Source organism: Rhinichthys klamathensis, unplaced genomic scaffold (genome assembly GCF_029890125.1).
Source record: "Rhinichthys klamathensis goyatoka isolate OS25496 unplaced genomic scaffold, OSU_Roscu_1.1 h1tg000111l_1, whole genome shotgun sequence".
Lineage (NCBI taxonomy): Eukaryota > Metazoa > Chordata > Actinopteri > Cypriniformes > Leuciscidae > Rhinichthys > Rhinichthys klamathensis.
The window spans coordinates 11,247,236-11,261,404 of NW_026606649.1; the positions used below are offsets into that span (position 1 = coordinate 11,247,236).

Below are 14,169 nucleotides of genomic sequence, written 5' to 3' on the forward strand. Positions count from 1 at the left end.
CCATAGACCAGCTTTATCGAATATGACTTGAGAATATTGTTCATTGTTTGTAAATGTTTACTAATCCTGAATATTGTCATGTTAGAGCCGAGAAACAAATTGCAAAGAAATGGACCGAAGTTGCTAGAATTTCGTTGTGAGTATGATACTACAACATTTTCATTTTCTTTCAGGGGTTTTCAAACTGGAGTCCGTGGAAGAGTTAAGAGAAAAGCAGTGTAAAAATAAATAATAGTAATCAAAATAATTATAAAAATGTTTCGAACTAAAATTAATAATTTAAAAAAAATGATTAAAATGTAACGGTTGAAAATAATTTGGGTCTTTTATACATCTAAATATATATTTGCCTTTTAAATTGTATGATGATCATATTTGGTGGTCCGTCCGTAGCATTTAAAAGATTGAAAACCCCTGTTGTCCATTATTGCATGTAATGATGAATCATTAGACTAGAGTCTCTGATTTATCCATGAAGCTCTTTATAATACACTGAACACATGCAGTACAGCTTGTGATTGAGTAAAAGTGACTTGAATTTTCCTAAATGTTAAAATATTTTTTTTAGGTTTGGTGGGAGAAACCGACATTGCCAGGTACCTGATGTCAACCGTTTATATCCAATGGGTAAGAAATAATTTATGCCTGTGAAAACCTCTAACAATTAGTCTTTCATTTCAAAGGAAAGCATATAGTCCATTAATTATTGCATGTAATGATGAATCATTAGACTAGAGTCTCTGATTTACCCATGAAGCTCTTTATAATGCACTGAACACATGCAGTAAAACTTGTGATTGAATAGAAGTGGCTTGAATGTTCCTAAATGTTTTTTTTTGTAGGTTGGATGGGCGAAACCGATGTTGCCAGGTAGCTGATGTCAACAGTTTACATCCAATGGGTAAGAAAGTTTATGCCAATTAAAACCTCTAACAATTAATCTTTCTTTTCAAAGGAAAGCATATTGTCCATTATTGCATGTAATGATGAATCATTAGACTAGAGTCTCTGATTTACCCATGAAGCTCTTTATAATACACTGAACACATGCAGTACAGCTTGTGATTGAATAGAAGTGGCTTGAATGTTCCTAAATGTTAAAATCATTTTTTTAGGTTGGGTGGGAGAAACTGACATTGCCAGGTACCTGATGTCAACCGTTTATATCCAATGGGTAAGAAATAATTTATGCCTGTGAAAACCTCTAATAGTTAGTCTTTCTTTTCAAAGGAAAGCATATTGTCCTAATGCTCATTATTGCATGTAATGATGAATCATTAGACTAGAGTCTCTGATTTACCCATGAAGCTCTTTATAATACACTGAACACATGCAGTACAGCTTGTGATTGAATAGAAGTGGCTTGAATGTTCCTAAATGTTAATTTTTTTTTTTTTTTAGGTTGGATGGGAGAAACAAATGTTGCCAGGTAGCTGATGTCAACAGTTACCCAACCAATGGGTAAGAAATTGGTTATGCCAATGAGAACCTCTAACAATTAGCCTTTCTTTTCAAAGGAAAGCATATTGTCCTAATGCTCATTATTGCATGTAATGATGAATCATTAGACTAGAGTCTCTGATTTACCCATGAAGCTCTTTATAATACACTGAACACATGCAGTAAAACTTGTGACTGAATAGAAGTGGCTTGAATGTTCCTAAATGTTTTTTTTGTTTTTTTTTGTAGGTTGGATGGGAGAAACCGATGTTGCCAGGTAGCCGATGTCAACAGTTTACATCCAATGGGTAAGAAAGTTTATGCCAATGAAAACCTCTAACAATTAATCTTTCTTTTCAAAGGAAAGCATATTGTCCATTATTGCATGTAATGATGAATCATTAGACTAGAGTCTCTGATTTACCCATGAAGCTCTTTATAATACACTGAACACATGGAGTACAGCTTGTGATTGAATAGAAGTGGCTTGAATGTCCCTAATGTCCAAGTTATTTTTACAGGTTGGATCCCAACAGGATGGTTCATGTCAACAGTAGACGACCAGTAAGAAAGAACTAATTTCTTATTCCCATGAGCCATGACTTTGCAAGTGTGGCCCATGAGTTCTAACATTTTTTTCTATTTTCAAGGTTTTCAACTAAGGATTTTAAGCCAACGTAGACGTTAACGTCTTGAGTCCATGATTCTATAAAGGTTGGTGGTGTTATCCTAACAGAGCTGATCTTTTATTAGTGATGTGCAATGATGATTCAATAGACTAGAGTCTCTGATGACAACATGAAGCTCTTTACATTTCTCTGAGCACAGCTTTTGATTATAAACATGTATTTGTAATGAAGAACTCCTGATTTACTTTGGCTTTTTCTCTTAGGTTGATGTGGTGCCAAAGATGGGTATATGCATGTGAATGTGCCGACCCGTAAGTACTGGTCCAGTAAACCTATCTTTGGTTATAGCTTGTGTTAATGATGAGTGCGTAGTTCGGTTCCACTGAAAGTCAATGAAGTAACTTTCTCGCGGCGCACTGAAACACTGACAGATAACTGATACACTTTTTATTGTTTTTGTAATCTAATACATTTGTTGTTTTCTTTAAAGGACAGAAGTTAGCCGTGGCAGAGGAGTTGTTGCCGGTCTGCAGGACAATGTCAAGCTTCTGTTGTATTGTGTTTCAGTTGAAACGATTGTTTCATTGCTATTGTTTTTCCAAGGACAGTTTTAGTATCTGCTTGTTTTTCACTTTCCAGTTCTTTGTAAACTGCATTTTCTAAATTGAGTTTTACATTTACATTAAAACAAAACAAAAAAAATCAATTACAGCTTGATATTAAGTTGTTTTTTTAGTTGCATGTCCATCTTTGTGCATGTAATTCTATGCCTCACCGTATTCATGTTGCTGGATAAAGGGTAAAAAATAGTTTGACAGTCATTTTAATAGTATAGTAGCATTCATACCATGTAGCTAATTTACACCCTATAACACCTTGTAATTTATGAGAAAAAGGAACCACGGTCTAACTAGGACCAAGGAGCAGGACCAGAGCACAGAACGTTTTAATATATTTAGTACAAAATGACCAACATTTCGACGCACATGCGTCTTCAAAGTCAGACTCGGAAGATGATGCATGTGCGTCAAAATGTTGGTCATTTTGTACTAATAAATATGTTAAAACGTTCTGTGCTCCGGTCCTGCTCCTTGGTCCTAGTTAGACCTTGGGTCCTTTTTCTCAGATTGTTGTCCTGTTCCGAGAGCACTGGCTAGGCTGAGGCGCAAGTGATTCCTTTCTATTACTTTGTAATTTATATTAAGATCATGGGTCAAACCTTTCAAGTATGAATTTGGTTATTTATGAAATATCTGTGCAGTCAGATTAAAAAATAAATAATTTGAGATATAATCAGTTTGTATAGAGGCCTGAGATGTTTTGCCTTTGGGTCTTTTGAAGTTTTCAAGCACATCACACAATTGCGGATTTCTTCATGTAACCCCATTCTGCTGTTTGATCGGGATCACAAAGGACCTTTATTATGAAAACGGGTTGTTTCTCTTAGTTGTGGCGTTCATCATATTTGACTATCACTACATATGTATTTTTTGCGACTAGTCTACTTTGCGACAAATAAACGTGCACGCTTTAAAAAACAGTATACTTTAACAGTTTATACGGACTCCCATACATCTCCAAAGTGAAGGTCATTGGGTCAGTGATGACAATGTAACCGCTTTTGTTCTTCACGTACTAATGCGTAATGACCATGACGCCATATTTGTGAACGAATCTTTTGAGTCGGATCTTTTCAATGAATCTTGAAACTCATTGTTTGACCTGAGAACAGCTTGATAGAGACTGGTTAAATTCTTAAATTGACCAATAGATAGATGTGTCCATATTTGTTACTATATGAAGTAAAAGTAGTGTGATACTCCGGATTCGAAAAGGCATAATAATAGCACACATCTCTTAAACCTGTCATTGTACACTTTAAATAGTTGCCACTCTGGAAAAAAAATGCTGCTTTCTTTTTTTTGAATAAAACCCTCTCCTAATTGCATAAATGTAAAAGTAGTAGTATACTATTTATATGCCCTTTTATCTGATTCGTAACGAACAGCAATACATGCATTTATATGGTTTTATCGAGACGTTTTTTTCTATCAAAAATCCCACGAGAATCATTTAATTTTTGATCAGCCATTTGAAAGAATCGGTTCGCGGGAATGAGTCAGTCACACTTCCCATAGTCCATTAAATCAGCTCGTGCACAGTCAGTTTTTATTGCATTTCTTTTTTCGTTATCTCAGTCAAAACGCCGGAAATCTTTTGGAATTACACCGGACTGTATTTTCCCATTCTGTCGATTATTTATTATTTGAAACATTTATGTTTGAGCCTGTTTGTGCAGGGCGGTAGTGAACAGGAATGTGAAGCTGGCATCGATAAGTGATCTGAACTGTTTTTAGCAACTGAAGCAGAGCAGCGACTGTGATGTACTGAAGATGTAACTTATCTGTCAGTTATTATTGTACATCAAAGATTTGACTTCGGAGGTAACGTTATGTTTGATTATCCAGTCGATAGTGTTTCGCCGTTCGACATCGACACAGTTTAGCGTTTAAAGTTTTGTTTAAAGAGTCGATCGGCTTGTTCAGACATGCTAACCGACGCCGTTTCGCCCGAGGAAAATACTTGTAGAGCAAAAAATGTATGAAACCCTACTGCCACAGTGATATTTTTTGTTTTTATTATTAATTTTAATTAAAAATTAAATTCTCTTCCTGTCATCGAGTAATTTGCAAGGGTGTGGTCCGTAAGTTATGTTCTGGTTCATTTGCTCTAATACAATCACGCCTTAATACAGGTCGGTTGAGGTGTCGTTGTTTGATGCCTTGTACGTGTGGCATTGTAAAACTTTACATGTTGTCTTAAAGGGACACTAACCGTCGTTTTTGACTTTTTAATAGCTATGCCATTAGATTAAGAGCTACCTGTTCACATTATTGCTTAATACTATAGTTTTTTGCAATTTAATTATTGCTTTATACTAAAGTTAATTAACAATTCATTAAACATATTAGCATTTTCACACAGTGACACTTTATTCATGTTATAGGTTTTTTTTTTCTTTCTTTCCTTTGTGCATTATAAAGTGAAACTGCGGACATGACAGCAGTTGTAGGGAGAGTTTGGGGGTGGGTCAGTCCAGCAAATCTATACTCGTTCTGGGGCAGTAAGACCAAACCAGAGAAACCATTAACAATGGACAGTCAGATTGAAAGCAGATGGGGTTTATGGGGACTTACTGCTTGGGTTTGGAGGGGCGAGAATACCAAAAAGGACCAAAAGACACTCACTGAGGAATTCTGGGAGACCGAAGAGAGTTTTAAGCCTTTGGAAGTAGAAGAGCTTCGAGCGTTGGGGCCTGCTGTTGAGCCTGAGAAAGCAGCGGCCCAAAGCTCCTCACGCTGGTGGAGGAGAATGCTTCCATCCAGATACTTCTTTTGGCCCCGGTGGTCGACGTCCACCGTGCTCCGTCAGCAGAAATGTGCCGGGTGGAATGAAGGTACATGGGACTGTGATGAAGTCGACGGGGAATCAGACTACGGGACACCCCCGCCATCCCCCACGCTGCTGTCTCAGCAGCCATCAGCAGCATTCCGCTTCTTCTCTCGCTCGTGGACTGGGGAAATTGTGCCTGACCACTACAACATTTGCTTTAATTTCCTCCGACACCTCTTTGATTTGTTCGTGGTGGGCTTCCTGAGTACTGTATCCCCTCCAACCAAGATCATTTTGGACGTGCTGGGGGTGCAGGGGGCCCTGAAGCTGTGGCTCCATGGGATGGCCATGTTTCTGGTGGCATCTGTCGGGATGGCCGGACTGCTGTGGGCAGTACAGGAGTACCTGCTGATGTTTGCTTTGATCTATGGCATCGTGCAAGCCCTGGTCATCTCTGTCAGTGTACGGCAGAATGAGGCTTTGGCAGAGGGGGATGATGGGAAAGGTGACGATGAGGTCAAAGAGGGTGAGGAGGAACAGGTCGACATATGGGAGCAGAATAAGCCACAGCAGACCACTGACGAAAGCAAAAATGGAGTTAAACAGATGAGTTGAAGACCTAGGAAAAGCCAGGTAAAACTGGGTAAGTAGTTGTTTTTGCCCATGGAATCTGTTGTTTTCTTGATTTGCTTTCCTTTTATCTAATTATGCATTTTATGAATCTATCCACTACTAATCACAAACCTGCAACATAAGTATTAAACTTTGGTGCATAACGCATCCTGCATCATTTATGCTATACCTCAAAATATACCTCAAATCTTGAGGCTTGTTAAGGAGAGGTGTGCTGTAACACTCTAAACCAGGGATGCCTAAAATATTTACTTGTACTGCCTTTTTAATTTAATATTTCAAAAACACATTTGCATGTTCACAGTTCTCTGATCTCGGTTAATTGTCACGTGACATGCAGGTAAACAACTAAAAAATCAGTAAGCGTCATTTTGATTACTTTCATTTACATTTTTTAAATTTTTTCAAACCATTCATTTCTAAACTTACAATTTTTGCTGTGTTCACGGCATGCCATGTCGTAATTATGTGATGACAACCCGTGACGTTCTACTCTGAGTTGTTCCTGTCCTCGGACTTGGAATTATGCGCAACACTATCAACGGCAAAAATGAATCTGCAGTGGTCAAGCTGTACAAGTCGCAGTAGCTCTTAGAAAATTCTGAGTTTGCAAGTTGTAATTACGAGTTCTACGAGGACATTCACTTTTTTTACAAGTCGAAATATCGTAATTACTGTAAATCCGGCACCTTTTCGTCCCATATAATTCACCCTAGCAACCGCATCGCAATGTACTAAAACCCACTAAGGACACTTTAGTAGTTGCTTGGCAAAACACTGCGAACCACCCATATTTTCAACAGAACATCCAGTTATGAATTACAGTTTGATTTTTAGAAATAGTCCTAACATTTGCTGTGGGGGTTGCGGTTTATATTTTTCAACCAGAGAAAAACAAGCGTGACATTTTCAGAGAGCTGTGAAACCAGCTTGCGGTTTTAAGCCTTACATCATTCCCTGCTGATATGATCTCTGGGGGAGGAGGACAATCTTTGAAAATGCATGATTCCAGACAAAGACTGTTTATGGGGGTGTAAATGACTAGTTCTGTTATGAAACTTTAAATGGCAGGCTGATGGGTCCTTAACGCAAGCTGATGATATTCAAAGCATTAACTACTTGGCACGAGCTGATTGGTTCACCCAATGAGCTTGCTTCTCAACATTTAAATGGCAGGTTAGCATTCACTATAGCAGTTTGCAGCACGCTTTCAAGAGTTCTTCTGAAACCCTCCACCTTCCCCAGCTCCACCTGTATAGATCTGCTATGGGTAATTTATATATATATATATATATGCAATTTGTGCAGCATGTCTTAAAGCAGCGTATCGGCATATGTATTGGCAGTAGCAAGTTATAATCTACAAAAGCAATAATCAACAACAGCAGTGTAGCAGATTTTTTCCACCAAGACCAAATACATTAACATTGTCATATCAATTACCATGATAAACTCTTCTGATAGTTTTCATGATAGAAATAATAAATTGTCATTGTCTTTGGCTATAAGGGATAGTTCACCCAAAAACCATCTCATCATTGAATCACCTTCATGTTGTTTCAAACTCAAATTACTTTCTGTGTGAGTTTCACACAAAAAGAAAATATGAAGCCTGTGCTGTTTTTTCTTTGCCATACAATTGCAATGAATTTGTATGCAAAATCACCTTTCAAAAAGCATCAAGTATCATGAAAGTAGTCTATACAACTCATTTTATATATCTAAAGTATTCTGAAGTCATACGATAACGTTGCAACAGACAGACCAAAATTTAAATCGATATTCCCTCCAGCAAAGCTCGACATCAGGGAAAATTATGGCAGGATTTTCATTTTTGAATTAACGGTTCCTTTCAAGTTAAGTAGAACACACAAACATCAGGCTATTCTCATATTGCATAATGCAACTGTCATTAACCATGTGTCTGTTTCTGCCACAGGTTGCTGAAATACTGATAGTCCAGTACCATGATCTCTCAATGAAGATTTAGCCACTTCAACATCGACCACCCACAACTTCCACCAACTTGAGCGATTGAAGAACACCCTAAATATACCAGCACATCTTTCTCTCCACCAATAGTTTTTTTCCTCACTTTAAAATGTACTTTTAGTTTTCCCCAAAACAATTTTGACATGGCACACCAGCAGTAGAAGTGAATGAGTAAAACACTAGAATCTACAGCCACAGCGATAAACAACAAACAACATCTGCCACAAGACAGCCTGCACAGGAAGTCATCTACAAACCCGAAGAACCAGCAATGATTGATTGTCAGGGAATTTCACTGAGACTTTAGGTGGAATATTGCATGATTCTGAAGGCTCATCCAGTGAATCGACTAGTTGTTTGTACCGAAACATTGGTTTTATATGGTGATCGACACCTTTACAACTCCACGCTGTATGTAATGCAAATCTGCATGTGTCACTTTATTCGTAGCTCGATGTTGCCTCTAACGGAGTCTCTGGACTGTTCATTTCTGTAATGTGTTCTTCCGTGTAATGGATTGAGTTCATTATATCTCTCATCTTTTATTCAGCCCATTAGTCCACTCACAGACAATCTTGGTGAACTTTTTGAGTGCAATTGCAAAGGACGCAATTGGACGCAAAATTTTGAAAGAATAGCTTAAAATACCTTTTACATACAGCAAACCTGTGCACTACATTTTTCTCTTCTTGTGTCATTTTCATTCATTCAACCTGTTGGTAAAATCTAAGACTTCCTTACGTCATTAGAACCACTGTGTTTGACATATATTTATGTATGCTTCATTACAGCATTAACTGCATGTTTTGATTGATTTCAAATGTATTGTCGTTCTTATTTGCTTCATTTATGTTTCAGTTGATTATCATATCTTTTGTGCCTCATGATATCTGGTACTTTGGCCAGTTCACAGGGAATTATGGGTAATGATAGAAGTAATTTTGCACAACTGCATACTGAAAGCTTAATATATAATGCTTTGTTGCACAAACGTGTCTCTCGCTTGTAACAATAGCTTTCTCCTCCTGAATGTGTTCCAAAAATAGCATTTTATCTATGCATGACACTATAGAACAATGAAAAACTTGTGAAATGCTTTTCTTATGTTGACTTTTTTTTTTTCTTCTTTATGGTACTGGCTCATCAATTTCTTGGTTGTTCATGTCAATTATTTAAGCATTAAAATGTTGCGCTAGATTTGTTGGTTCACTGCAACCTTGAGCAATGGAAGAATCCTTCCACGTAACCTTTGAAGGTTCTTTAAAATGTGTGTGGTTTTTTTTATGTTTGTAAGTTCCGAGTCCATTGAAGTGCGGGCCACTGCTGAAACCAGACGGCTGTGAATAGAAATGTCTGCTGTAGAGTGAAATGGATTACAGCTCAAGGATAGATGTATCTAGGTTGTGTTGTGGGATAGAGAGATCTACATTTACAGCTCTTAAGTGCTGCACACTGAGTCTTTAATAGTCCTTACAGCTCAAATAAACTTCCTTTTCCCACATTTCATGTCTGGAGTATGTCTATGGTGACTTTCTTCAATAAACTGACACAGATGTGGTCACATATTCAGATTAAGTTCCCTTATATTTCTAATATTATTGTTTATTATGTGTGAGGGAGAGAGAGAGGAAAGAGATCAGGAAGTGCCACTACGAAATTTACAGTAAAAAAGCAGCTGCTGTGATTAACAGAAATAAACCTTAAAAATACAGTAGCAACATATTAGGGTTTATGGATTTACCTTATTTTGAACACATTATCCAAATGAGCACCTCCATTCCAACTAATAATCTACAGCAGTGTTATTTTAGTATCATTCTATGCTATTTATTTTGAATTAGTGCTTTCATTTAAATTAGTTTTCATTTGTGCGTCATTTTTTTTTTAATCATTAGTTTTAGTTAATAACAACATTGATCCACAGCTCCATTCAATGCTGCTAATGTAGATTAAAATTATGATTTGTCATTTTACACATGACTGCTTTAATCTGTTTTACCAAAGCTTCTAAAATCTATTAATAATTGATTATATAATAATAATAGATTATCTATTAATAATGCCTCAACTGAATCATTACATAAATGTACAACACAATCAGGACGGGAGTCAAAAAGTGACGACACATTCAGGTTGCCGTTAAGCATTTAATAGATATAAAGAACATAACTTAACATCTGTTTATTCATGTTAAATCCACTCTATGACCTTTGCTATGTACATACAGGTGCGTTCACAGTAAAGGGACGACAGATGCATGTGAATGCTGGGATACAGATGACTGATGCGATGGTCCTGATGGGAATCAACTGTAAACTGTATCTGACATCGGTGGAGAGATGATGCTATGTGCATTTTGTTCTTGGCCAGCATTCAGTCATGCACCTTCCCGTGCTCTTCACAACCACATATAATCAATCCTTAAAGCTCAAATCAAACTACTATACATCATGCTGACAGCATGCACCTCTCCCACTTTTAGCTGGATTTTATACCAATTTCTGCTAAATAAAAGCAGCCATCGTGACCAGGATGAAATGAGGCATGTCACAGGGTGATCTTCTCAATCACACACACCAAAACATTCTCCCCTGGGTTTCATGTAAAACATGAGAATAAAAAGGATAATTGCCAAATCTATGTGTTTTCAAATCAGTATACCACTGTTTAATTTCACTGCTGCTTTTTAATTTACTTTAGTTTTGGGTAATGATCAAGGTCCCGTTCTCACCTCGCATTCAGAATGAATTTAAAAGTTTCAGTCCACTTTACTACGTTTTAAACACATTAATGTCTTTTTATGTACATGCCGAGTTTCTTACTGGCCTGATTGTCTGAGGGGAGCCCCACTAAATCTCAATCAAACTTGTGAAAACTAATGGAGGTGATTTAATGTGCCCCTGTAAATATATTCAAAGGGTTGAGTTCCTGAAATCTGTCATTTTTTAAATTCACTATAGCACACAACACATTACGCTTGAATTTCCTCAAGTGATCAAGTGATATGAAGAAATACTGCTCCTAGAAATGTGACACAGCAAGATATAAAATTAATTTTTTATACTGCATTTAATCCTTTTAAATTCGCACGGAGGTATAACCTTCCCGAATTACATTTGAAGGTTTTTAATTCATTAAAATATTGTTTGTGGACACATAACTGGTAAGATCAAGTTGTTAAACACAAACAAATAACTATAGATTTCACAAAAAGAAATAAAAACTAATGTCATATGTACAACAAATATCAATTTTCCGCAGCATTCAGATCGCAAAAAAGGTTTAGTCTTCCCCAAGTCATCACACTAATGACCACGGGGAAAACAAAATCACATTGCATTGCTCTACAAGCTTTCATTCATCAAAAAGCTTTTGACACCCAGTGATGGTGTGATGTAATTCAGTGTGAGTGAGGATGAGGGATTATGAATGTAGTGCCGCCCGTTACCCTTCCCTCCAAACCGACTCTCCCGCTAACTTCTAGCGAGGGTTTGTTCCCCCAGAACTAGGTGGCGCTGTGGTCCCACCACCCTCCCTCTGTTCATTGTCTCTTCTCCCATGTCCCAGAACACAATGCGCACTTCCGCAGCCTTCCTCGTCATCCCCCTCACTTTCCGAGGAAGACTCGCCGAACTGTCGTGGCTTCTCGTAAATACAGCAACCTGGAGATATCAAAGTGTTTTTAGAAGAAAGTGACAGGAAAAAGGACGTTCTATTTCAAGAAATGAAACATTCAATCTGCCGCTTTAAACAGACGCAGGTCGTTCTAAACCCAATTTTTAAGGTCAGCTATTTTAAAGCAGACTTGAAATGACCCAGATCTGCCTGTCCTACACCATTTTTCCAAGTATTAAACAGATTTTGATGTTTTACAAGAAATTCTCAATAGATAAACAGATTGAATGATCGTCCATAATTCAGACCACCAGATCTACACTAATAAACCCTGACTCACACTTTGAAGACCTCCGGCCCAGATGTTCATTGTCCACCGTGTCACTGGACCACTCCACTTTCTTCTCCGTCTTCCTTTTCCTGAGCTTGATGGTCAAGCTTCTTCCCTCCTGAAACAATCATATGGAGATTATTAGGGCACGTTTACACGACAACGGAAATGTTTTTCAACAACGTCGTCAAAACGATCCCTGCTCACATGGATCAGCGAAAACTATTAAAAATGCTGTATTCTGCTGTCAGGCCAGTAGTTGGCGATAACACTTTGAATAGAAACACTACACGCATATAGACTGAACACGTAATATGCATGGGCATGACATCACCGTTTTCACAAATTCACATTTTTGTAGTTTACATGGAGACAATAATGGTATCGTTTTCAAAAACGTGCACTTTGAATCCCATTTTCAGGCCCCCAAAATGGCGTTGTCGTGTAAATTAACAGCCAAAAAAGCATTAAAAGGTTTCCGTTTTTAGTTGAAAATGGTGTCGTGTAAAGTAAATGGCCCCTTAGTGACATTAGTAAATGTTGTTTCGAATATGCGCAACCAATAATAGGTTTGATCATGATGATAGCTAAATCTATCACGGCAACCATAGTTTCTGCTATAAAACTACTTTGTGTTACTACTGTAAAAACACAATCAATTAACATGGGATCTTACTATGTACCAAGTACCATCATGGTTAAACCAAGGTCTGTTAGACATACACCACAGCAACACCATGTATTCTTTAAATTACTGTAGTAGAATACCATGTATTATGGTATATATAAATATGGTTATAATCATTCAATATTGTGGTATAACCTGTAACTATATTTTATTTGTCAAACATTATGAAGACAAAAAAAATTATTGGAGTTTTCATTACAAATAAATAAATAAATTATGAATCCAAATAATACAATTATAAATAATAGCCTCTATGGCACAACCATTGATACTTAACTGTGCCATGGTAAGTTACTACCAAGTGAGACACTATTATAGTTTTTATTCATATAAAAAAATTTTTTTTTATATATTTTATATACTTTTCATTTTAAAGTTGCAGTAATTTTGTTATGCGTTTTGTCATTTATATTAGTTTTTATTCATTATTTCAGGGTTTTTTGTATGAGAAATGTTGGCAACATGGCAACTAGTAGAAAAATAAGTTTTTTTTAAATATCTTATTTGATTTAGCTAACTTTTATTTAAAATGTATTACAGTAACGTTTATTGTTTGTTTGTTTTATGGTTTTATAATTGGTACTATTTTCAGCACTTTTTTTGAGTAACTTAAGTGCTGTAAAATGCTTTCACAATTTTTTACTTTCTATAATTTTTGAAGGCAGTAACGTTAACATAAGTTGTTGTAACTAAACGGAAAACGGTGGTTACCATGGTACCGTTTTCTAAGGTCTATAACAGGCTAGAACATTAACAGGTGTATTTTTGCTGCGATGGGGATTAATTTAAGATCATAACACACTGCCAAACCAGTTGAGCACATAAACCCTGCTGAACATGTTGATTACTAAACAGGCCTTGGTATCTGGCTAGTCTATTTAATAGTCGATATGCTAACTATAAAACGATTAACTTAGTTAATTACAAGAGGTCTCAGCTCTTAGCTGAATTATTCCGTGCAAGTGTGGTTAGTGATGGTGTCTACTACAGTAAATAGGGCAGGATACCTGCTGCGGTGGAGGCGGTGTGCCCGTCTGAACCTGAACGGTCTCCGTTATCGTCTCACTCGTTGTAACGTTACGTTGGACCTCCGCCATAGCACTGATGAAACCCGAATAAACCTTCCCAGAGGCGTTTGATCGATGAAAGTCTGGTCTCAATTTCGAGAATATTAGAAAACAAATATTCAGTTGTTGGTTGTCGTGTCAAAATGTCGAGCTAGACGCTATATGCATCTGAGATGAATTTGCACTAGTCTAATCACTCCTCGGAAGGACGCATTTACGGACGGACCAGATTCTAAAAGTTGACTGTGTTTCAAAAAACTAGTGAGCTGACTACCTAGACTGAATTTGTGACATTATAGATGTATTTTAAGTCAGCTCAGCTAAATTCTAGATATAAATCGATGGTTACTCGAAACACGTCAAAACTTTTACGATCTTAGA

General features: G+C 37.0%; 2 protein-coding genes, 1 long non-coding RNA gene and 7 other non-coding genes across 10 annotated transcripts; 9 read left to right on the forward strand and 1 right to left on the reverse strand.

The window, feature by feature from the left end:
- Positions 1-432: 432 nt before the first annotated feature.
- On the forward strand, positions 433-499 carry LOC130088032 (small nucleolar RNA SNORD52). Its single transcript, XR_008807427.1, has one exon. It is a non-coding gene; the product is annotated as a small nucleolar RNA SNORD52 (small nucleolar RNA).
- Positions 500-711: 212 nt separating this feature from the next.
- Positions 712-778, forward strand: LOC130088031 (small nucleolar RNA SNORD52). The gene has a single exon (XR_008807426.1). It is a non-coding gene; the product is annotated as a small nucleolar RNA SNORD52 (small nucleolar RNA).
- A 201-nt stretch (positions 779-979) lies between these two features.
- LOC130088033 (small nucleolar RNA SNORD52) lies at positions 980-1,046 on the forward strand. Its single transcript, XR_008807428.1, has one exon. It is a non-coding gene; the product is annotated as a small nucleolar RNA SNORD52 (small nucleolar RNA).
- A 216-nt stretch (positions 1,047-1,262) lies between these two features.
- Positions 1,263-1,329, forward strand: LOC130088034 (small nucleolar RNA SNORD52). Its single transcript, XR_008807429.1, has one exon. It is a non-coding gene; the product is annotated as a small nucleolar RNA SNORD52 (small nucleolar RNA).
- Positions 1,330-1,549: 220 nt separating this feature from the next.
- Positions 1,550-1,616, forward strand: LOC130088035 (small nucleolar RNA SNORD52). The gene has a single exon (XR_008807430.1). It is a non-coding gene; the product is annotated as a small nucleolar RNA SNORD52 (small nucleolar RNA).
- A 118-nt stretch (positions 1,617-1,734) lies between these two features.
- LOC130087761 (uncharacterized) lies at positions 1,735-2,341 on the forward strand. The gene is made up of 3 exons (XR_008807385.1): positions 1,735-1,748; positions 1,962-2,004; positions 2,091-2,341. It is a non-coding gene; the product is annotated as an uncharacterized LOC130087761 (long non-coding RNA).
- On the forward strand, positions 1,827-1,893 carry LOC130088036 (small nucleolar RNA SNORD52). Its single transcript, XR_008807431.1, has one exon. It is a non-coding gene; the product is annotated as a small nucleolar RNA SNORD52 (small nucleolar RNA).
- Positions 2,199-2,265, forward strand: LOC130088030 (small nucleolar RNA SNORD52). The gene has a single exon (XR_008807425.1). It is a non-coding gene; the product is annotated as a small nucleolar RNA SNORD52 (small nucleolar RNA).
- A 2,411-nt stretch (positions 2,342-4,752) lies between the features above and the next one.
- On the forward strand, positions 4,753-9,593 carry cunh6orf47 (chromosome unknown C6orf47 homolog). The gene is made up of 2 exons (XM_056254473.1): positions 4,753-6,105; positions 8,035-9,593. Exon 1 carries the CDS (start codon positions 5,127-5,129, stop codon positions 6,075-6,077), a length of 951 nt encoding a protein of 316 aa, XP_056110448.1. The 5' UTR covers positions 4,753-5,126; the 3' UTR covers positions 6,078-6,105; positions 8,035-9,593.
- Positions 9,594-11,112: 1,519 nt separating this feature from the next.
- ppp1r11 (protein phosphatase 1, regulatory (inhibitor) subunit 11) lies at positions 11,113-13,972 on the reverse strand. The gene is made up of 3 exons (XM_056254487.1): positions 13,729-13,972; positions 12,043-12,151; positions 11,113-11,749 (listed from the first exon to the last, which is right to left on the reverse strand). Exons 1-3 carry the CDS (start codon positions 13,816-13,818, stop codon positions 11,568-11,570), a joined length of 381 nt encoding a protein of 126 aa, XP_056110462.1. The 5' UTR covers positions 13,819-13,972; the 3' UTR covers positions 11,113-11,567.
- Between the last annotated feature and the right edge of the window lie 197 nt (positions 13,973-14,169).

Coding starts and splice junctions, on each gene's coding strand:
- cunh6orf47 (XM_056254473.1), top strand. CDS start 5,127: ATGACAGCAGTTGTAGGGAGAGTTTGGGGGTGGGTCAGTCCAGCAAAT.
- ppp1r11 (XM_056254487.1), bottom strand. CDS start 13,818: ATGGCGGAGGTCCAACGTAACGTTACAACGAGTGAGACGATAACGGAG. Junction 12,152..13,728: donor CACCGCCTCCACCGCAGCAG/GTATCCTGCCCT, acceptor TGATTGTTTCAG/GAGGGAAGAAGCTTGACCAT. Junction 11,750..12,042: donor GGGCCGGAGGTCTTCAAAGT/GTGAGTCAGGGT, acceptor TGATATCTCCAG/GTTGCTGTATTTACGAGAAG.